General features: G+C 46.0%; 2 protein-coding genes across 4 annotated transcripts in view; both read right to left on the reverse strand.

The window, feature by feature from the left end:
• Positions 1-8778, reverse strand: part of NFATC3 (nuclear factor of activated T cells 3) — a 131203-nt gene extending 122425 nt beyond the window's left edge. The window contains 1 exon segment of the mRNA XM_082369789.1: positions 8297-8778. Coding sequence (XP_082225915.1) covers positions 8297-8399 — 103 coding nt within the window. The 5' untranslated portion in view covers positions 8400-8778.
• A 5256-nt stretch (positions 8779-14034) lies between these two features.
• Positions 14035-14814, reverse strand: part of DUS2 (dihydrouridine synthase 2) — a 45331-nt gene continuing 44551 nt past the window's right edge. For all 3 annotated transcript variants that reach the window (XM_082369913.1, XM_082369912.1, XM_082369914.1), the window contains one exon: positions 14035-14581. In XM_082369913.1, the coding sequence (XP_082226039.1) occupies positions 14344-14581 (238 nt within the window). In that variant the 3' untranslated portion in view covers positions 14035-14343. The remainder of the gene's footprint in view (positions 14582-14814) is intronic.

Raw genomic sequence — 14814 nt, forward strand, 5'->3', positions numbered from 1 at the left:
CTTGCACATAAATAGGTAGTCAATAATATTGGATTAAATATTTACCTAACAACACACAAAAAAAGGAACAGTTACAAAAATGATCAAAATTATAGGCTGTGCAAAAACAACTCTAGGATTTTCAAGCAGAAATTAAGCAATTTACTAGAGAAGAACAAAGACTAGGAGCCAGAGATCCTGGGTCTCTGTTTTGTAACTAACTAGTTAAATGACCCTGGGCAAACCATCCTGAGCCTCAATTTCCTCTCTTATAAACTAAAAGAATTAAATTAGCCTGAAATTATTCTGTGCTTTTTAAGCAGTGTCACTCAACTAGTAATAGATATGAATTTAGAACCCAGATCTAGTTCAGTACTACCTCAAAATAATGTTTCTAAATTGCCTCACAAAAGAAAAAGACTATGAAATAATATGCAGATGGCAGAGGCAGTTCAGACAAATGGGTAGAAGGAAAGATTTCATGTTAGGACTGAAAAGAGATAAATAAAACTAAAGATGATGAACTTGATACTAATGTACAGAGTAAGGGATATAAAAAAGGTAAAGCACAGGGGACTTCCCTGGTGGTGCAGTGGATAAGAATTCGCCTGCCAATACAGGGGACAAGGGTTCAATCCCTGGTCCGGGAAGACCCCACATGCCATGGAGCAACTAAGCCCGAGAGCCACAACTACTGAGCCTGCATGCTGCAACTACTGAAGCCCACACGCCTAGAGCCCGTGCTCCGCAACAAGAGAAGCCACCGCAATGAGAAGCCTGTGCACTGCAACAAAGAGTAGCCCCCGCTCGCCGCAACTAGAGAAAGCCTGCGTGCAGCAATGAAGACCCAACACAGCCCAAAAAAAAAAAAAAAAAAGGTAAAGCACAATGAGGAAAATGAGTGAAGAGGCAGGTTACAGACACAAGGGAGCAGGAATCAAAGATAATCTTAGCTGTGAATTTCAAAATTTACTTGGGAGGTTATAAAGTATGAAGAAAAAACTACACAAATCCAAACAGGAGGTGACTAAGACTTGATTCTGGCCATAGAGCAGAGAAAGGGGAAGATATAACTCATTTTCAGGAAGTGGCATAATTTATCAACCAACTAATCCAATAAAAAGACAGCAATAGGGGCTTCCCTGGTGGCGCAGTGGTTAAGAATCCACCTGCCAATGCAGGGGACAAGGGTTGGAGCCCTGGTCCGGGAAGATCCCACATGCCACGGAGCAACTAAGCCCGTGCACCACAACTACTGAGCCTGTGCTCTAGAGCCTCCGAGCCACAACTACTGAAGCCCGCGCGCCTAGAGCCCGCGCTCTGCAACAAGAGAAGCCACCACAGTGAGAAGCCCGCGCACCGCAACGAAGAGTAGCCCCCGCTCTCTGCAACTAGAGAAAAGCCTGCGCGCAGCAACGAAGACCCAACGCAGCCAAAAATAAATAAATTAATTTTTTTTTAATTACATAAATAAATAAATAAAATTCACAAACTGTCCATTAAAGTGTTCTGGCCAATGATGGAAAAAAATGTTTCCAGAAATATTTTTACATGTGATATAAATCAACATTATTGAAAAAAGTTATAATTTCAAAGCTCACATAATCCTACCTATTTTCTAATTAAACAGCAAAGCTGATGAAAATTTAATACAAAATTAAGAAATATAAAAATTTTAAGACACTGAAAACGTATTTTAAAATATTAAAAATCTCACCTGCTTCTGAAACATAAGACATATGGAAACTGTACATTTTGTAGGAAAATGAAGCCTTCAAGCTACTTCTCCAGTGTACCTGAGACTTTCAGGCTTTCATAAAGATGCATTTCCCTTACACACAGGAATACCAATATGTTAACTAGAACTGTCCCAATGATTAAATGTCAGCTATCAATTCACAGACAATTCATACAACATTCTGCTTAAATATTACAGCTCTAATTGTTCCTCTCTTCTCAAGTTTACCAAATTCAGGCAAACAGGTGAGAGTCATGCAATATAATTATATAAACATTACCAGAAATGCTGAAATATATGCAGACTCATGCTATGTTTGAGCTAAAATTATGGCTGTTAAAAAAGCTTGCTACTGCTTGTGACTCTCCTAAGCCTCCCCGAACAAACTCACTCCTCTTAAATTCCACTGTTACTTGAACCTCATATGGCATGCCTGGGCAAATTTGATGACTTGGATTTTGTTTTAGAAGCTAGGCTTACTGCCAAGTCTGCTGTGTCTACTCCCCTGACCCACCAGGACAGCTTTAGACAACACCTCCCTTATTTATGTTACTGCTGTGAGCAGTCAAACTACTGCTTACTATCAAATGAGGCTCAACCTACTCAGGTTTCCTAACTCTCAGGAGTAATGCAATTGACTTCAATGTATTCTGGCTTTCTCAACCTCACCTCTTACTTAAAATAAAACATCACCATATTGAATCACCAACTACTCAATACTAAGAAGGAAAGTAAAGGGCATTAAACTTCACAATCAGTAACACAACTAATTATCTTCTCTTAAAATATTCCATTTTATATATTAGTATTTTATTTATTACTTTTTCTGAAGAACAACAAACTCCACAATTTCTTACCAAAAATGTCCTCATGATCATACTTCACTGAAAAAATAAATACAGAGCAAGACTCAAAAGCAGAATTTGGGATATACTTCAATAAAAATACAGTAATTTTAGGCGAAGTTTACTGGTTGCCACAGAAAGGCAAGTCATACTAAGAAGTTGATTCTACAATTTACCTTAAGTTAATATCTCAAATGCCCTTAAATACTTAAGATTCAGGCCTTACTAGACCCCCACAATTTCTTAGCAATGTACATAATGCCAAGCTTTAATTTTCGTATCATCTAATAAAACTACAGTATTACCTCTAATATTTTAGAATATATGCCAAAATATCCCTTCTGTATTGGCAAATGGTAGCACAGGTATAGCAATGCTCTTACAATGATAAAGTTTTAACAAAACAATATGACATTGAAATTTTTTCCTCAATTTTTCCCCATACTCACTAAAACACATTTATTCACTAATCTCCATCACAAAATTCTGCTAGTACCCTCATGAGCATCCTCTACCCCTATCAGGAAAAGTGTCAAGGAAACAGAATATTATATTATTCTTCCAAGTGAAATGGTGAAATGTTTATCACTGACTCAATCACTTAATATATATTCTCACTGCATTCGAGTCTAAAGAAAAAGCTGACCTATGGTATGAAAGTAAGGTTCAGCAGTAATCAAATCTTCCTTTACAGTATCTAATGCGCCATGCAAACACACCATTAATTTCTACAGGAAACCATACAAGCAACTTCTCTTTTTTCATACTGATTTAAATATCCAATTATACTTAGTATGGTTAGCAAATTAACCATCCTTCACACCATACTTAATTCAAGAAAGTAGAAAAACGTAATTAAAAGCAAGTGACCTTCAGTACTTATGTTTAGTAAGGTATGAGAAAGAAGGTAACATTGAAAAAATAATAGAATTAAGAGGAAAAAATTAGAATATCTAAGACAAATATTCCAACTCATCTAATAAAGGTTTAAAAGACAGGATCTCTCATCTGCCCCTACTCTCTCTAAATGTTTTACTTTAGTATAGGAAAAAGGTCTAGGAAATAAAAAATAACCTATCGTCAGTTTTTGTGTGTTTTTAAAAAAATGTTAACCACCATCACTTAATGAGTACCACTGGGCCAAGGACTGTGCTGAGAGCTTTAAATATATTATCTCATTTAAAACAAGATAAAACAAAACCACTGAGTATAAATTATCAATAAAAACCAAAAAATGAGAAAATGAAATTATCTAAAAGACAGTAAATTATAAAGAACAGAATCAGATGTCCAAGCACCAAACAAAGTAGAACACTACAGATTAAAGACTAGGACAATGATCTAGAAAAAGTTCCTCAACTTCATTCTTTTAATTTTTATTTTAAAATTTTTTCCAACTTTATGTGTAAAAGGTATATACTAAACTGGTATCTGATAAAACTACACTTATCATAAAGTAACTTTCTTACAAAAATACATATTGTATCTAAGATATTTCTCCCCATTCAAAAGCAGCAGGAGGTAAGACATAACACACCTATAGCACACCCTCCTCCCAGTGACTCTCATTCAGGGCTAAAAAGTCAATGTTTAGTAATGAACAAACCCTGAGAATGAAACTTTGAATTTGAAGCATAAAGATTATTACAACATCAAACTAAATTAGAGATATACAATCAATACACTAAAATAGAGCACCAGAAACTGCCCTTTATAATGGCAAAATATAATGGCAAATAATATTAATGAAATACATTAAACACTTACCAATTTTAAATTCTCTATTTACTATTGAGGTAGCTCTTCATTTTGAAACTAGGTATTAAGTAAAAGAAATGTAAACATAGTATTTTGATTCATTTTTAACTGGAAAAAAATCAAAGTGAACACTGTCCTATTTAAAAAAAACAAAAAGCTAAAGACTAGGATCTTATATTTTCTTTAATGGAAAAATCTCAAAACACCTTGGTAAGCAATAAACTTAAAAAGTCAGTTACTGGTGATATATGTTTATGTATAGCTGATTCACTTTGTTATACAGCAGAAACTAACACACCACTGTAAAGCAATTATACTCCAATAAAGATGTTAAAAAAAAAAAAGTCACAACATATCGAACTTATCAAGTGTCAAATCATCAAATCATCTAATTTGTACTTTAACAAGCTTGCTTAGGATATTCACTAAATTCAGCCCCTTGGCTTGTTCTCAGTCTCCATCCACTATCCCCCCCCACCTCCAAATATTTTTCAAAAATCTTCTGTATGGAAATTTAGATGTGATACAAGTACTCTTAAGCCTTTGGAGAGAAGGAAAACTTGCAGCTCAAAATTACCAAGATCTGCTGTCTTACAGAATTGACCAATAAAAGTCAAAGAACTGAAACAAGTCTCATAAACTTCCCCTACCACCAAACAACAACAAAAACAAACAAACAAAAAAAAACCCCGTAAGGACTGACTCAAAACTTAAGTGGTACTTTTTCATTAACTGAACAAATACTGGTTGCCTACTATGTTAAACGCACTGTGCTAGGCATCTATGAACAAGATACAGACATTATCAATGCCCTCATGGAATGTTCTGCTTCAGTGAGGAAGAGAATTCAGAAACAAGTAAACTCACTGATATGACCCAATACTGATCTGAATCCTAGTAAGCAATTTTACTCTCATGGCCCACTTTACTTCATATTATCATCCTAAATGTAGGTCAGTTAATCCACTTAGTTCCTTCAAACTACACACTCATAATTATGCATAGTAAAATGAAATCAGGGACTTCCCTGGTGGCGCAGTGGTTGAGAATCTGCCTGCCAAGGCAGGGGACACGGGTTTGATCCCTGGTCCCAGAAGATCCCACATGCCGCGGAGCAACTAAGCCAGTGCGCCACAACTACTGAGCCTGCACTCTAGAGCCCACGAGCCACAACTACTGAGCCCGAGTGGCCACAACTACTGAAGCCCGTGAGCCGAGAGCCCGTGCTCCACAACAACAGAAGCTACCGCAATGAGAAGCCCGCCAAAAATAAAATAAATAAATAAATTTTTTAAAAAAGAAATGGATTTATTTAAAAAATGAAATTAATTTTGTGGACAAATAACTTTGAAACCTTAGTTTTGAATAACACATCCTTTTCAATAGAATTAAAAAATTAGCTGCTAGGTGTTCATAGCAGCACTATTTACAATAGCCTAAAGGTAGAAACAGCTCATGTCCTGTCCATCTATGGATGAATAAACAAATTGGAGTATATATACAACAGAACGTGATTCAGTCATTAAAAAAGAATGACGTACTGCGATGTCCTACAGCATGGATGAACCACAAAAACACTATGCTAAGTGAAAGAAGCCAGACACAAAAGGTCACATATGTATGATTCCATTTATATGAAATATCCAGGATAGGTAAATCCATAGAGACAGATCCCAGATTAGAGATTCGGCTGCCAGGGACCTGAAGGGGAAAAGGGAGAATGAGGAGCAACTGCTTAGTGGGTTTGGGGTTTCCTTTTGGGGTGATGAAAATGTTTTGAAATTAGATGTGGTGGTTGCACAACACTGGGAATGCACTAAATGCCACTGAATCATTCAATTAAAAATGGTTTATGTCATGTGTATTTCAACCTAATTTTTTTTAATTTACAAAAAATAGCTACTAGAGGAGATATGAGGATATATGTATAGCTGATTCACTTTGTTATAACGCAGAAACTAACACACCACTGTAAAGCAATTACACTCCAATAAAGATGTTAAAAAAAAATAGACTACTTTAAAGTGGACTTTTTGTCACAAATAAAACTGCTCAAGTTTAACTTTGGGAAAATCAGCTGTAAATAAAGTTTCAAACCTTAACTCCTCTAGACCCATTTAATATGAAAATGTTTTTTTAGGGGTTTTATGGCAAAAATCATTCCTTAAATTGCTGTTTTCATAGCATTTAAATGTTATTTAATGTTTTGGATGTACATACAACTCCTATTTGATGATAATCCTTTATTACTCATATGTTTGGTTAACATCTTTATTGATCATATATTTGGTATTTAATGTACTCTAATCAAGTTTGTGCCCAATAAAGGTTTGCTGACATCATCAACTTTATCTTCTTTATAATGAAAACATTCATTCAAACAAGATTTTACTTTGTTAAATCCCCATAATTTAAGTACAATTCAATGCAACCCTCTCCACCAATGCCACTTTCCCCCTGTTTCTACCTCTATTATAAGCTGCACCACCATTCAGTCAGCCTAGTTGCACCACCATTCAGTCAGCCTAGTAGCACAGTTATTTGGATTATGTGCCCCCCATTCCATTTCCCAAACTCCTTGAGGGGCCTCAGTTCTTTCTGCATCCATCGTAACACTACCTAACACTACCTTGAGCATAATAGGTGCTCAAATGATGTCAGTGGAATTGAAAAAAACGCAGCCAACAAATAACTACTGTAAATTATTTACTATGTTGAGAAAGACATCTAACATATAAAGACTAATAGGACTGATAATACAGTACAAATACTTCCCAGAGAATACTTATGCCATACATTCAGATATGTTTTTCAGTGCTACCCTACAGAACAGTCTCTTGAACATCAATATGAACATAAGGTAATTCACCTAACACCGGAAAAAATAAAAGGGGATTAGTCTTATCCATCTCCCTTTTGAAGTTCGCCTGCATAAGTAATAAGGAAACTGAACTTAATGAACCACACTATTCCAAACCAGGTCACAGGAGAGTCCCCAACCATCCTGTTTCTATTTCCTGACTGGTCTGACCTCCAAGCATTATGGTGCCCAGCCTTTCACGCTCTCCTTTAAAACCCAACTCATGATCTCCTTTAAAACATCTTCCGAGGTGAGCTTTTTCTTAAAATAAAAACTGACTTCCAGAACTTTCTAGGAAAATTACAAACACGGCACCCCACTTTTTAAAATCTTCCGAAACACTTAGCTCAAAAAAAAAGAAACCCAGTTTTCGGAAAAGTCCCGTTATAGTTACACTTCGAATTAAATGTGGGCCATTAACTTGCACAAGTGGAAGTTAACACTACAGCCTAACTCTCCTAGCAAAGTAGATTTAAACAGACATGCGCACGAATTTTAGGGAGCTCCTGCACTTCCAGAATGCGCATCTTTCAAATGCAGATTGTTTTTAAAACCTAGAATAGATGAAAAACCAAACCTGCTTACACTTCACAGGGACATTTCCTCCGCACCACGCTGGCAAAGCAGCGACAACCAGACGCCACCTGGGCAGCGGCCCCAACCCTCGGCCTCCAAACCCCGGGCGTCCACTGGCCACAGGCGTCCCGGAGTCCAGTTCCCCACTAGTTTGCTTCCAGCCTAGCCCGCGGCCACTTCCACGTCGCAGCGACCCACACGCCTCCTCAGCGGTTTAAATCCGCTCTTCACTCACCACACACACACACGATGTTACCAGACACTCACCCCCCCCACACACACACACGCGCGCGATGTTACCAGCCACTCACCACACACACACACCACACACGATGTTACCACTCACCCCCCCCACACACACACAATGTTACATCACCACATACACACACACACACGATGTTACCAGACACTCACCCCCCCCCCACACACACACACGATGTTACCAGACCCGGGACAACCAAGGGACCAGGCAGGGAGGGGGCGAGCTCTTGCGAGCGAGAAGAGCTGACGCTCCTCGTTCCCGCCCCGCCCGGCACCCACCTGCAGGCCGCGAGACCGGGGGCGGCGGTGGCGGCGCCCCGTCCTCGCCAAAGACGAGTTTAAAGTCGAGCTCGTCGTGGGCGCCACAGTTTGCAGTAGTCATCGGCGTGGCCCAGGGTGCTGCGGCTCCTCCTCAGGCGGCGGCGGCGGCGGCGGCTCCTCAGCGCCGCTTCATGCCGGGCCGCGCCGGCCAGGAGGTTGCAGCTCCGCAGCAAACTTTCCGGGCGGGGACCGCGACGTCGAGCGTTCCGTTCCGAACTCTAAAACTGGCCGCGCGCCGAACCGCACCAGGAGCCGCCACCACTGCCAGTCGTCGATGCCCAAGCTGCCACGGTCGCCTTAGACGATATTCCCCGCCCCCCTACAGCGGCCGCCACCGGCGCGCTCCCGCGCCGTGCCGCGAGCCCGGTCCCACCCCCTACCGCGCGCCCATCTGACCCGGCCGCCCATAGGCCACTGGCGCCGCGGACGAGCCCGATGGCACCGCCCCCTCACCGGCCTACCGCGTGACTACCTCTCCAGGAGAAGGAAGTCACGTGATTATGGAGACCCGGATAGCCCTACTACCTCTTGGGAGTCGTAGTTTGCATCAACTCCTTCTAAGCCAGGACCCGGTACCAGGGTGTGAGGTCGATAGCCCTCTAATTATATTGAGGGGCTCACCACCTGCCAGTCAGAGATCCCTTGCCTTATTAGGCAGACCCCACGTTGGGTAAGGGGCGCCAAGAGCCTTGGGATTAAGGGTGCGGTGACACGCGGCTGCAGTGTTATTCCTGCCTGTCTGGGTTTGGGGAAGGTAACAGCGCCCCGGAGGGTTACGTGGACATCACTCACTCCCTCATCCCTTTATCCCAGCCTTAATGGCGGAGTCTCGAGAAGGCTGGGACTGGGTCGGGCTTCCAGCTAAGGTGGGGCGGAGCCGGAGGAAACCTGGGTTGCGCAACGAGGCCCAAGTCTGAGCTACCAGTCGCTGCAGACGCACCCTTGCGGGGCGGGGTCTGCGCTTTGCTGGCTGAGCCTTTGTCTGCTCGCCGTCAGCCGGCCTGGCAGCTGCTCCTTCGAGGACAGCCGGCGCATTCGAGGCCTTGGCAAAGCCCAGGGGCAGGGTCTGTCCCTGCTGTAAATCAGGCCGACTGAACGGGAAAACCCCGTCGTGAACTCGCACCATTCAACGGGCTCTGTGACCTTTGCATCCCGATGCACATCGGTTAAAGCAGGAGGGATTGTGTTACCCAAACTGAGTGGCTGTTAGGGGGGAGGAAATGACACTGCGTCAGAACAGTTTCACTCTCTGCCCCTCCCCAGTGGGCCTGTCTTGCCTGGAGACTACCCAAGATGCCTCCTCCTGGGCCCTGAGGTGGAGGCCGGGCCCAGGGACGCTGAGCCTGGCTTGTTTACTTAGGGCTCCTCCAAGGCACAGGGTGGACAGAGAGCTGGAAGAGGTGGCGGTGACCAACTCCCCTAGCTCCAGGCTGCGAAGGGCACAGCATCCCTAGAAGTGTGTTGCCAGAGGAACCAAGTTGCTATGTCTCAGAAACTTGGGTGCAGGTGCAAGAGCCCAGGTACATCCCACGCTGTCCACAAAAGCCACTGGAGAAGAGGGCAAGGTGGAGCACCCTCCAGAGATGTCTCGATATGTAGACTGACAACCTGAGCTACCAGGGAGCCCTAGGGAGAGCCCAACTAGGCCTAGGGTCAGGAGGACAGGGAACGTACAGAGCCGTTGAGACGTTTATCTTGGATTGGTTCACCCCTGAGGTCAGAAAACTTCCTGCCCTGTGCTCTGTACCCATGCCTGTGCTGGACCTGGGGAGGCAGAGATAAATTAATCTCCCTTCAGGCATCAGGGAGAGGAGGCAAGCAAATCTATAATCACTGTCCAAAGAAATTAGGGCTGTGCCAAGAGCTCAGAGAAGGCTCATAATCTCCCAGGCTGCAGGCGTCCACAAGGCTAAGTAAGAATTGGAGAGATGGGCAAGAAGTGAGAAAGATGGTTCCAGGCAGAGAACAGATTTCCAAAGACTTGGAGACCAGAGAGTTCACGCAGTGAACAGGAGCCAAAGGTAAAGCCAGATGAAGGGGCAGGGTACTGCAAGCCACTGCAAGGTATCTGGACTTTATCCTGAGTGCAGGAGGGAGCCACAAAAGGGTTTCCAGCAGAAGACTTCCATGTTCAGAATTCTGAATGAATCTCTGGATTGGAGTGGGGGAGGGGAAGGTTAGAGGCAGAAGGAGATAACAGTAGTCAAGGAGAGGGAGCAAATGGTATTAAGTGGGTGAAACAGCCTTCCAATAAGCAGTACTGCCTTCAAAGGATCTCCAACCTTGAGGGCCTAGGTGTGGAATTTAGAGCCCAAACTCCACACTAACTTTACAGCTTTCAGCCCCAAGCAGATCGTTGGTCTGCCAATTAGTACTACATGTAACATGACCCTTAGTATAGTAAAAGGCCCCAGAAGCTTAGCCAGCTCACCTCTCCTCGTCATAAAATGATGCAGTTTCAGGATGTGTGCCCCCTACCACCCCCCCACAATACCTCCCAGGTTATCATCTGGATGGAGAAAATGGACCTTCATATAACCCCTCTGCCCTCCACACATGACTTTACCTGAACCAGGGGCTCAGCCAGCCAGGCCAGGGGGGAAGGCAAGAAGGAGATCATGGGCCCGTCAGCCCCACCACTGGGAAGGGACCAGAGAAGCTATAGGTGGCTTGAAAAATTCACCCATTCATCAAATGCTTAGCGACGCATCTGTGTTCCCAGCTACCATGCACCTGGAGAACACTTAAAAGGGCTCATGTCTTGGGGAAGGTTTCTGCTCTGGAGGAAACTGAGAACCCTAACCTGGAGTGATGAGGGCTGAGGCAGGGGGTGGGCACCAACTGCAGGAAGAGTGTTACCGCCTTTGTAAGAAAGGCAGCAATGGCTGGGAGCTCTGCAGGCTGTGATGAATCAATACACAGACATCAATATACAAACTCTCTCCACCCCTTTTCCTTAGCCAGGTCCAGGACCTCCCCCATAAGCTCCTCCTCAGGTCAGCTCCAAAGCTCTCTTAGGTGGCAGGAGGCCATCTGACCCACCTCCAGCCTTCTGAGAGCCCTGTGAAACCAGGAGGCCCAGGGACCCAGTGCAACAGACAGAACCCCAGACTTGGCCAGGCTGGTGGACAAGGACTGTGTGGGTCCCCCTCCCTCCTGTGTGAATGCCAGCCAGGCTCGAGACTGAGGAAAACCATCCCTTCCATCAGCTGCCACAGGCCTGGCCCTGAATTCTCATCGCTGAAGGCTCTCCTGTGGCCTCTTGAGCCATGGAATGGTACAGCTTAGCTCAGTCCAGCCCCCCTTGTTCCACATTAGGGCAAATAGGAGCCTTGGAGGAAAGTCAGAGTTTAGAAAAGTTCCTCCTCTCCATGGCACACATCCCCCCAACACAAGCTCTTGTTTGATTTTTCCTCTGTGCCTGCTCCCTACCCCCATGCCCAGGCTGGCCAGAAGAGACACAAGGAGTGCCCTTGAGCAGCTCCCAATCTGGGCAGAGGCGATATGACCAGCCAACTACAATCGAAGAAAGTTAGTTGCTGAAGTCAGCACATGGTGCTGAGAAGACAGGGTCAGCACTTTGTCCTCAAGCGCTAGGCTGAGGAGTTTGGACTTGATCCAGGGGGCAATTGAGAGCCATGGAGGAGTTCTGAGCAGGAGTGACACCTGGAAGGACTGAGTATGCAGGACTGCAGGGGCAAGAGATTACCCACCCATCTTTGCACCAAGTCCAGTCCGCTTGCTGTGGCCTTCGGAAGACCTGCCACCCTCTCCAGCCTTGTCCCTCCTTCTTGTGCTCATATCAAAACCATGTGTCCCCAAAATATGATGAGCTAAGAGGAAGTCCTCAATCAGGGTGGCTGGAATGGATGGATAAGTATGGTGGTCACCAGACCAGAGAGGGGTTTGGGCATCTAAGTGGCCTGAGTTTAAGGTGGGCATGATGAGAACAGTGGGTGGCGCTTTCAGACCTGACTGGGCCCTCCCAGTTGGTCCCAGCTCTTAGGCAGGTCTCTCTGAGACCAGGGCAGGCATCACTGATGTGTGCTAAAGCGAAACCATTTGAGGGCCAACATATTCAACCAGGATTTTGCCAGACATCCTCAGTCAAGGAACACACACTAGCCCCTCCCCACCTGCTCCCCTGTGACTAACCCTTTCCCCACTACTTTTCCTGGGCCTTCAAAGTCCCCACACTCTAAATTCTATCTTAGCGACTGACCTCTATCCCTGCCTTTCCTTCCCCATAGCCCAGAAATGAACCTGACCCCTCCAGAGAAGGGGCTTCCCCAGGGAAACCACACTGGTTGGAGAAGAGGTCTGAGGACAGAGCCCAACCCCACCAGGGAAGTGGATCTTAAGACTTGGTACCTGGCCCACACAGGGTCCTCCCACAAGTTCTGACTAGCTCAGGATGCCTGAGGGGTCCACTGGGGCCTCTCTGTCTGTCCTGTTCCAGTTGGGGTATGAGGAACGGCAAAGGGGGCATTTTGACTGAAACAGTTTTTTGTAAGAAAAAGCAGAAATAAATTGTGCCTAAAGTTTGATGGCTGAGACTGAACCAAGCCTCAGTCTCTCTCCTGGGTGGGGCTCCTTCTCTGGAAGCACTGGTCTGGGAAGTTAGTTAGGGCAGCCTCGGTATGGAGTGACGCCATTAGCTGCACAGTGCTGCTATCATAGGGCGAGACTATCCTCCAGCCGGCCTCGAGCAGGAAGAGAACAGCTGATCCCACTCAGAGAAGGGCCCTTGGGCCCAGCAAGAACTAGAAGTGAGTTGCCCAAGGTCAAAGAGTGATGGGCTCTGGGAGGCCACTGGTATTGGTATCCTTATCTGCAAACAGAAGAGCAAGTGTGGGTGCAGGGAGGGGCTGCTCTGGGACTGAGACAGGGGCCTTACCTGCCCAACCCCTGATTCAGGTCATCAGGGCTGGGGGTACTGACTGGCACAGGGGCCTGACCCTGAGTAGATGGGAGAAACAAGGCCTTGGCCCAGAGGGGAATCCCCCCTCCTCACAGAGCTTTGAAAAGGGGAGGAAAAGCAGCATGTTTACAGCTGAGGAAGCAGAGGCGGTGCTGGGCAGGGACCTTTGGTCAGAACGCCCCTCCCAGTAAGCGGGGTGGGGGAGGCCCCATAAGATGCAGTAGCTGTTTGTTTGCTTCTCACTGCCAGAAGGAAATTAAAGAGAATCTGCCACTTCCTTCCGGCCTGAACAGGATGGTGGGGGCGGACGGGGGGGTGGGCAGTGGCATGGGCAGGCAATCACAAGGCCCCCAAATTGCTGCCATCAGCAGTCTCCAGTGTCCTCTGCTCAGAGCAGGCACCTCACAGGTCTGAGCTCTAGCTGGGGTCAGACCCAGCACACCCCCCCTCACCTGAGCTGGTTCCTTACTAGGGCACCAGATACCCTAATCATTCCCCCAGATTCCATATCACCTCTCATCAGGAAAGCCAACTGATGGCCAGTACCTCAGGTTTACCATCAGGAGAATGGGCTTCTTGGACTTTCCTGGCTCAACTCAAGTCCAGTGAGCATTAAAGGTGATAACCAACCCACCACCTCCATCTAGACTCGTAAGGATGGGTAAGAGAAATGTTTTAGAAAGCCCCGGCTCTGCACAGAGGGTAGAAGCAGAATAATTATGCCAGGACATCTGTCCATGTGTAAAGGTGCCAGGCTGAAGCAACCAGCCGTGGGTAAGGGTGGAGGGTGTCTTTATTGCACTGTACCAATGTCAGGTTGGGGAGGTGCCACCTGAAAAGCTCCTGTTTTCAAAGAAAATACTGAGGTCACTGGGAACTTGGCTCTGCTACTCAGACCCACCAAAGGAGATGAGCACTCTGAGGATCTCCTGGCCTGTGCTCCAGGCTGCTGGCCCAGGCCAGAACCTCTTAACTCCTGCCAGCAGTGGCAGCAAGTTGTCCAGGGGCATCTGGCTGATGCTCTGCACCCATAGCCATCCTAGGGCCAGGCCCAGAGAGGGGCTGACCAGGGTAGGGACGGTAGTCACCAGCCTTCCAGTGGGCTCTCTTTACCACTTGCCAAGGCTAAAAAGGGCTTCTTGCACAGCTCCCCAGGCATGGCTGGCTCCTGAGCTCTGGGGTCCCCAGTGTCTTGGTCAGGGGCCTCCCGCTTGCGCTTGTGCAAGGAGGGGCCCTCCTCACCCAGCCGACCCTCAGGGAGGCCCTGGCTCCGCAGACAGACGATGGCTGCAGCCTGCTCCGCCAGTTTCTTGGACTTGTCCCTAGGCAGATGAGGCATGGGGCAATAAGGCAGGAAGACAGGCAGACTGGTTACAGGACTAGAGTCTGGGAGGCCTTACTCTACACGCCCTTGGCAGAGATTCTGACAAAACTAGGGAAGGGGTCATCGCCCAGGGATGCCACTGCCCAGGTACACCATCCCCCTAACCCTCCCAGGCCAATGCGAGGATCAGGCCCTGCTGACAAGCCTCATGCCCACTGATAAGGAAACTCA

Source organism: Balaenoptera borealis (genome assembly GCF_965194805.1).
Source record: "Balaenoptera borealis genome assembly, chromosome: 19".
NCBI lineage: Eukaryota > Metazoa > Chordata > Mammalia > Artiodactyla > Balaenopteridae > Balaenoptera > Balaenoptera borealis.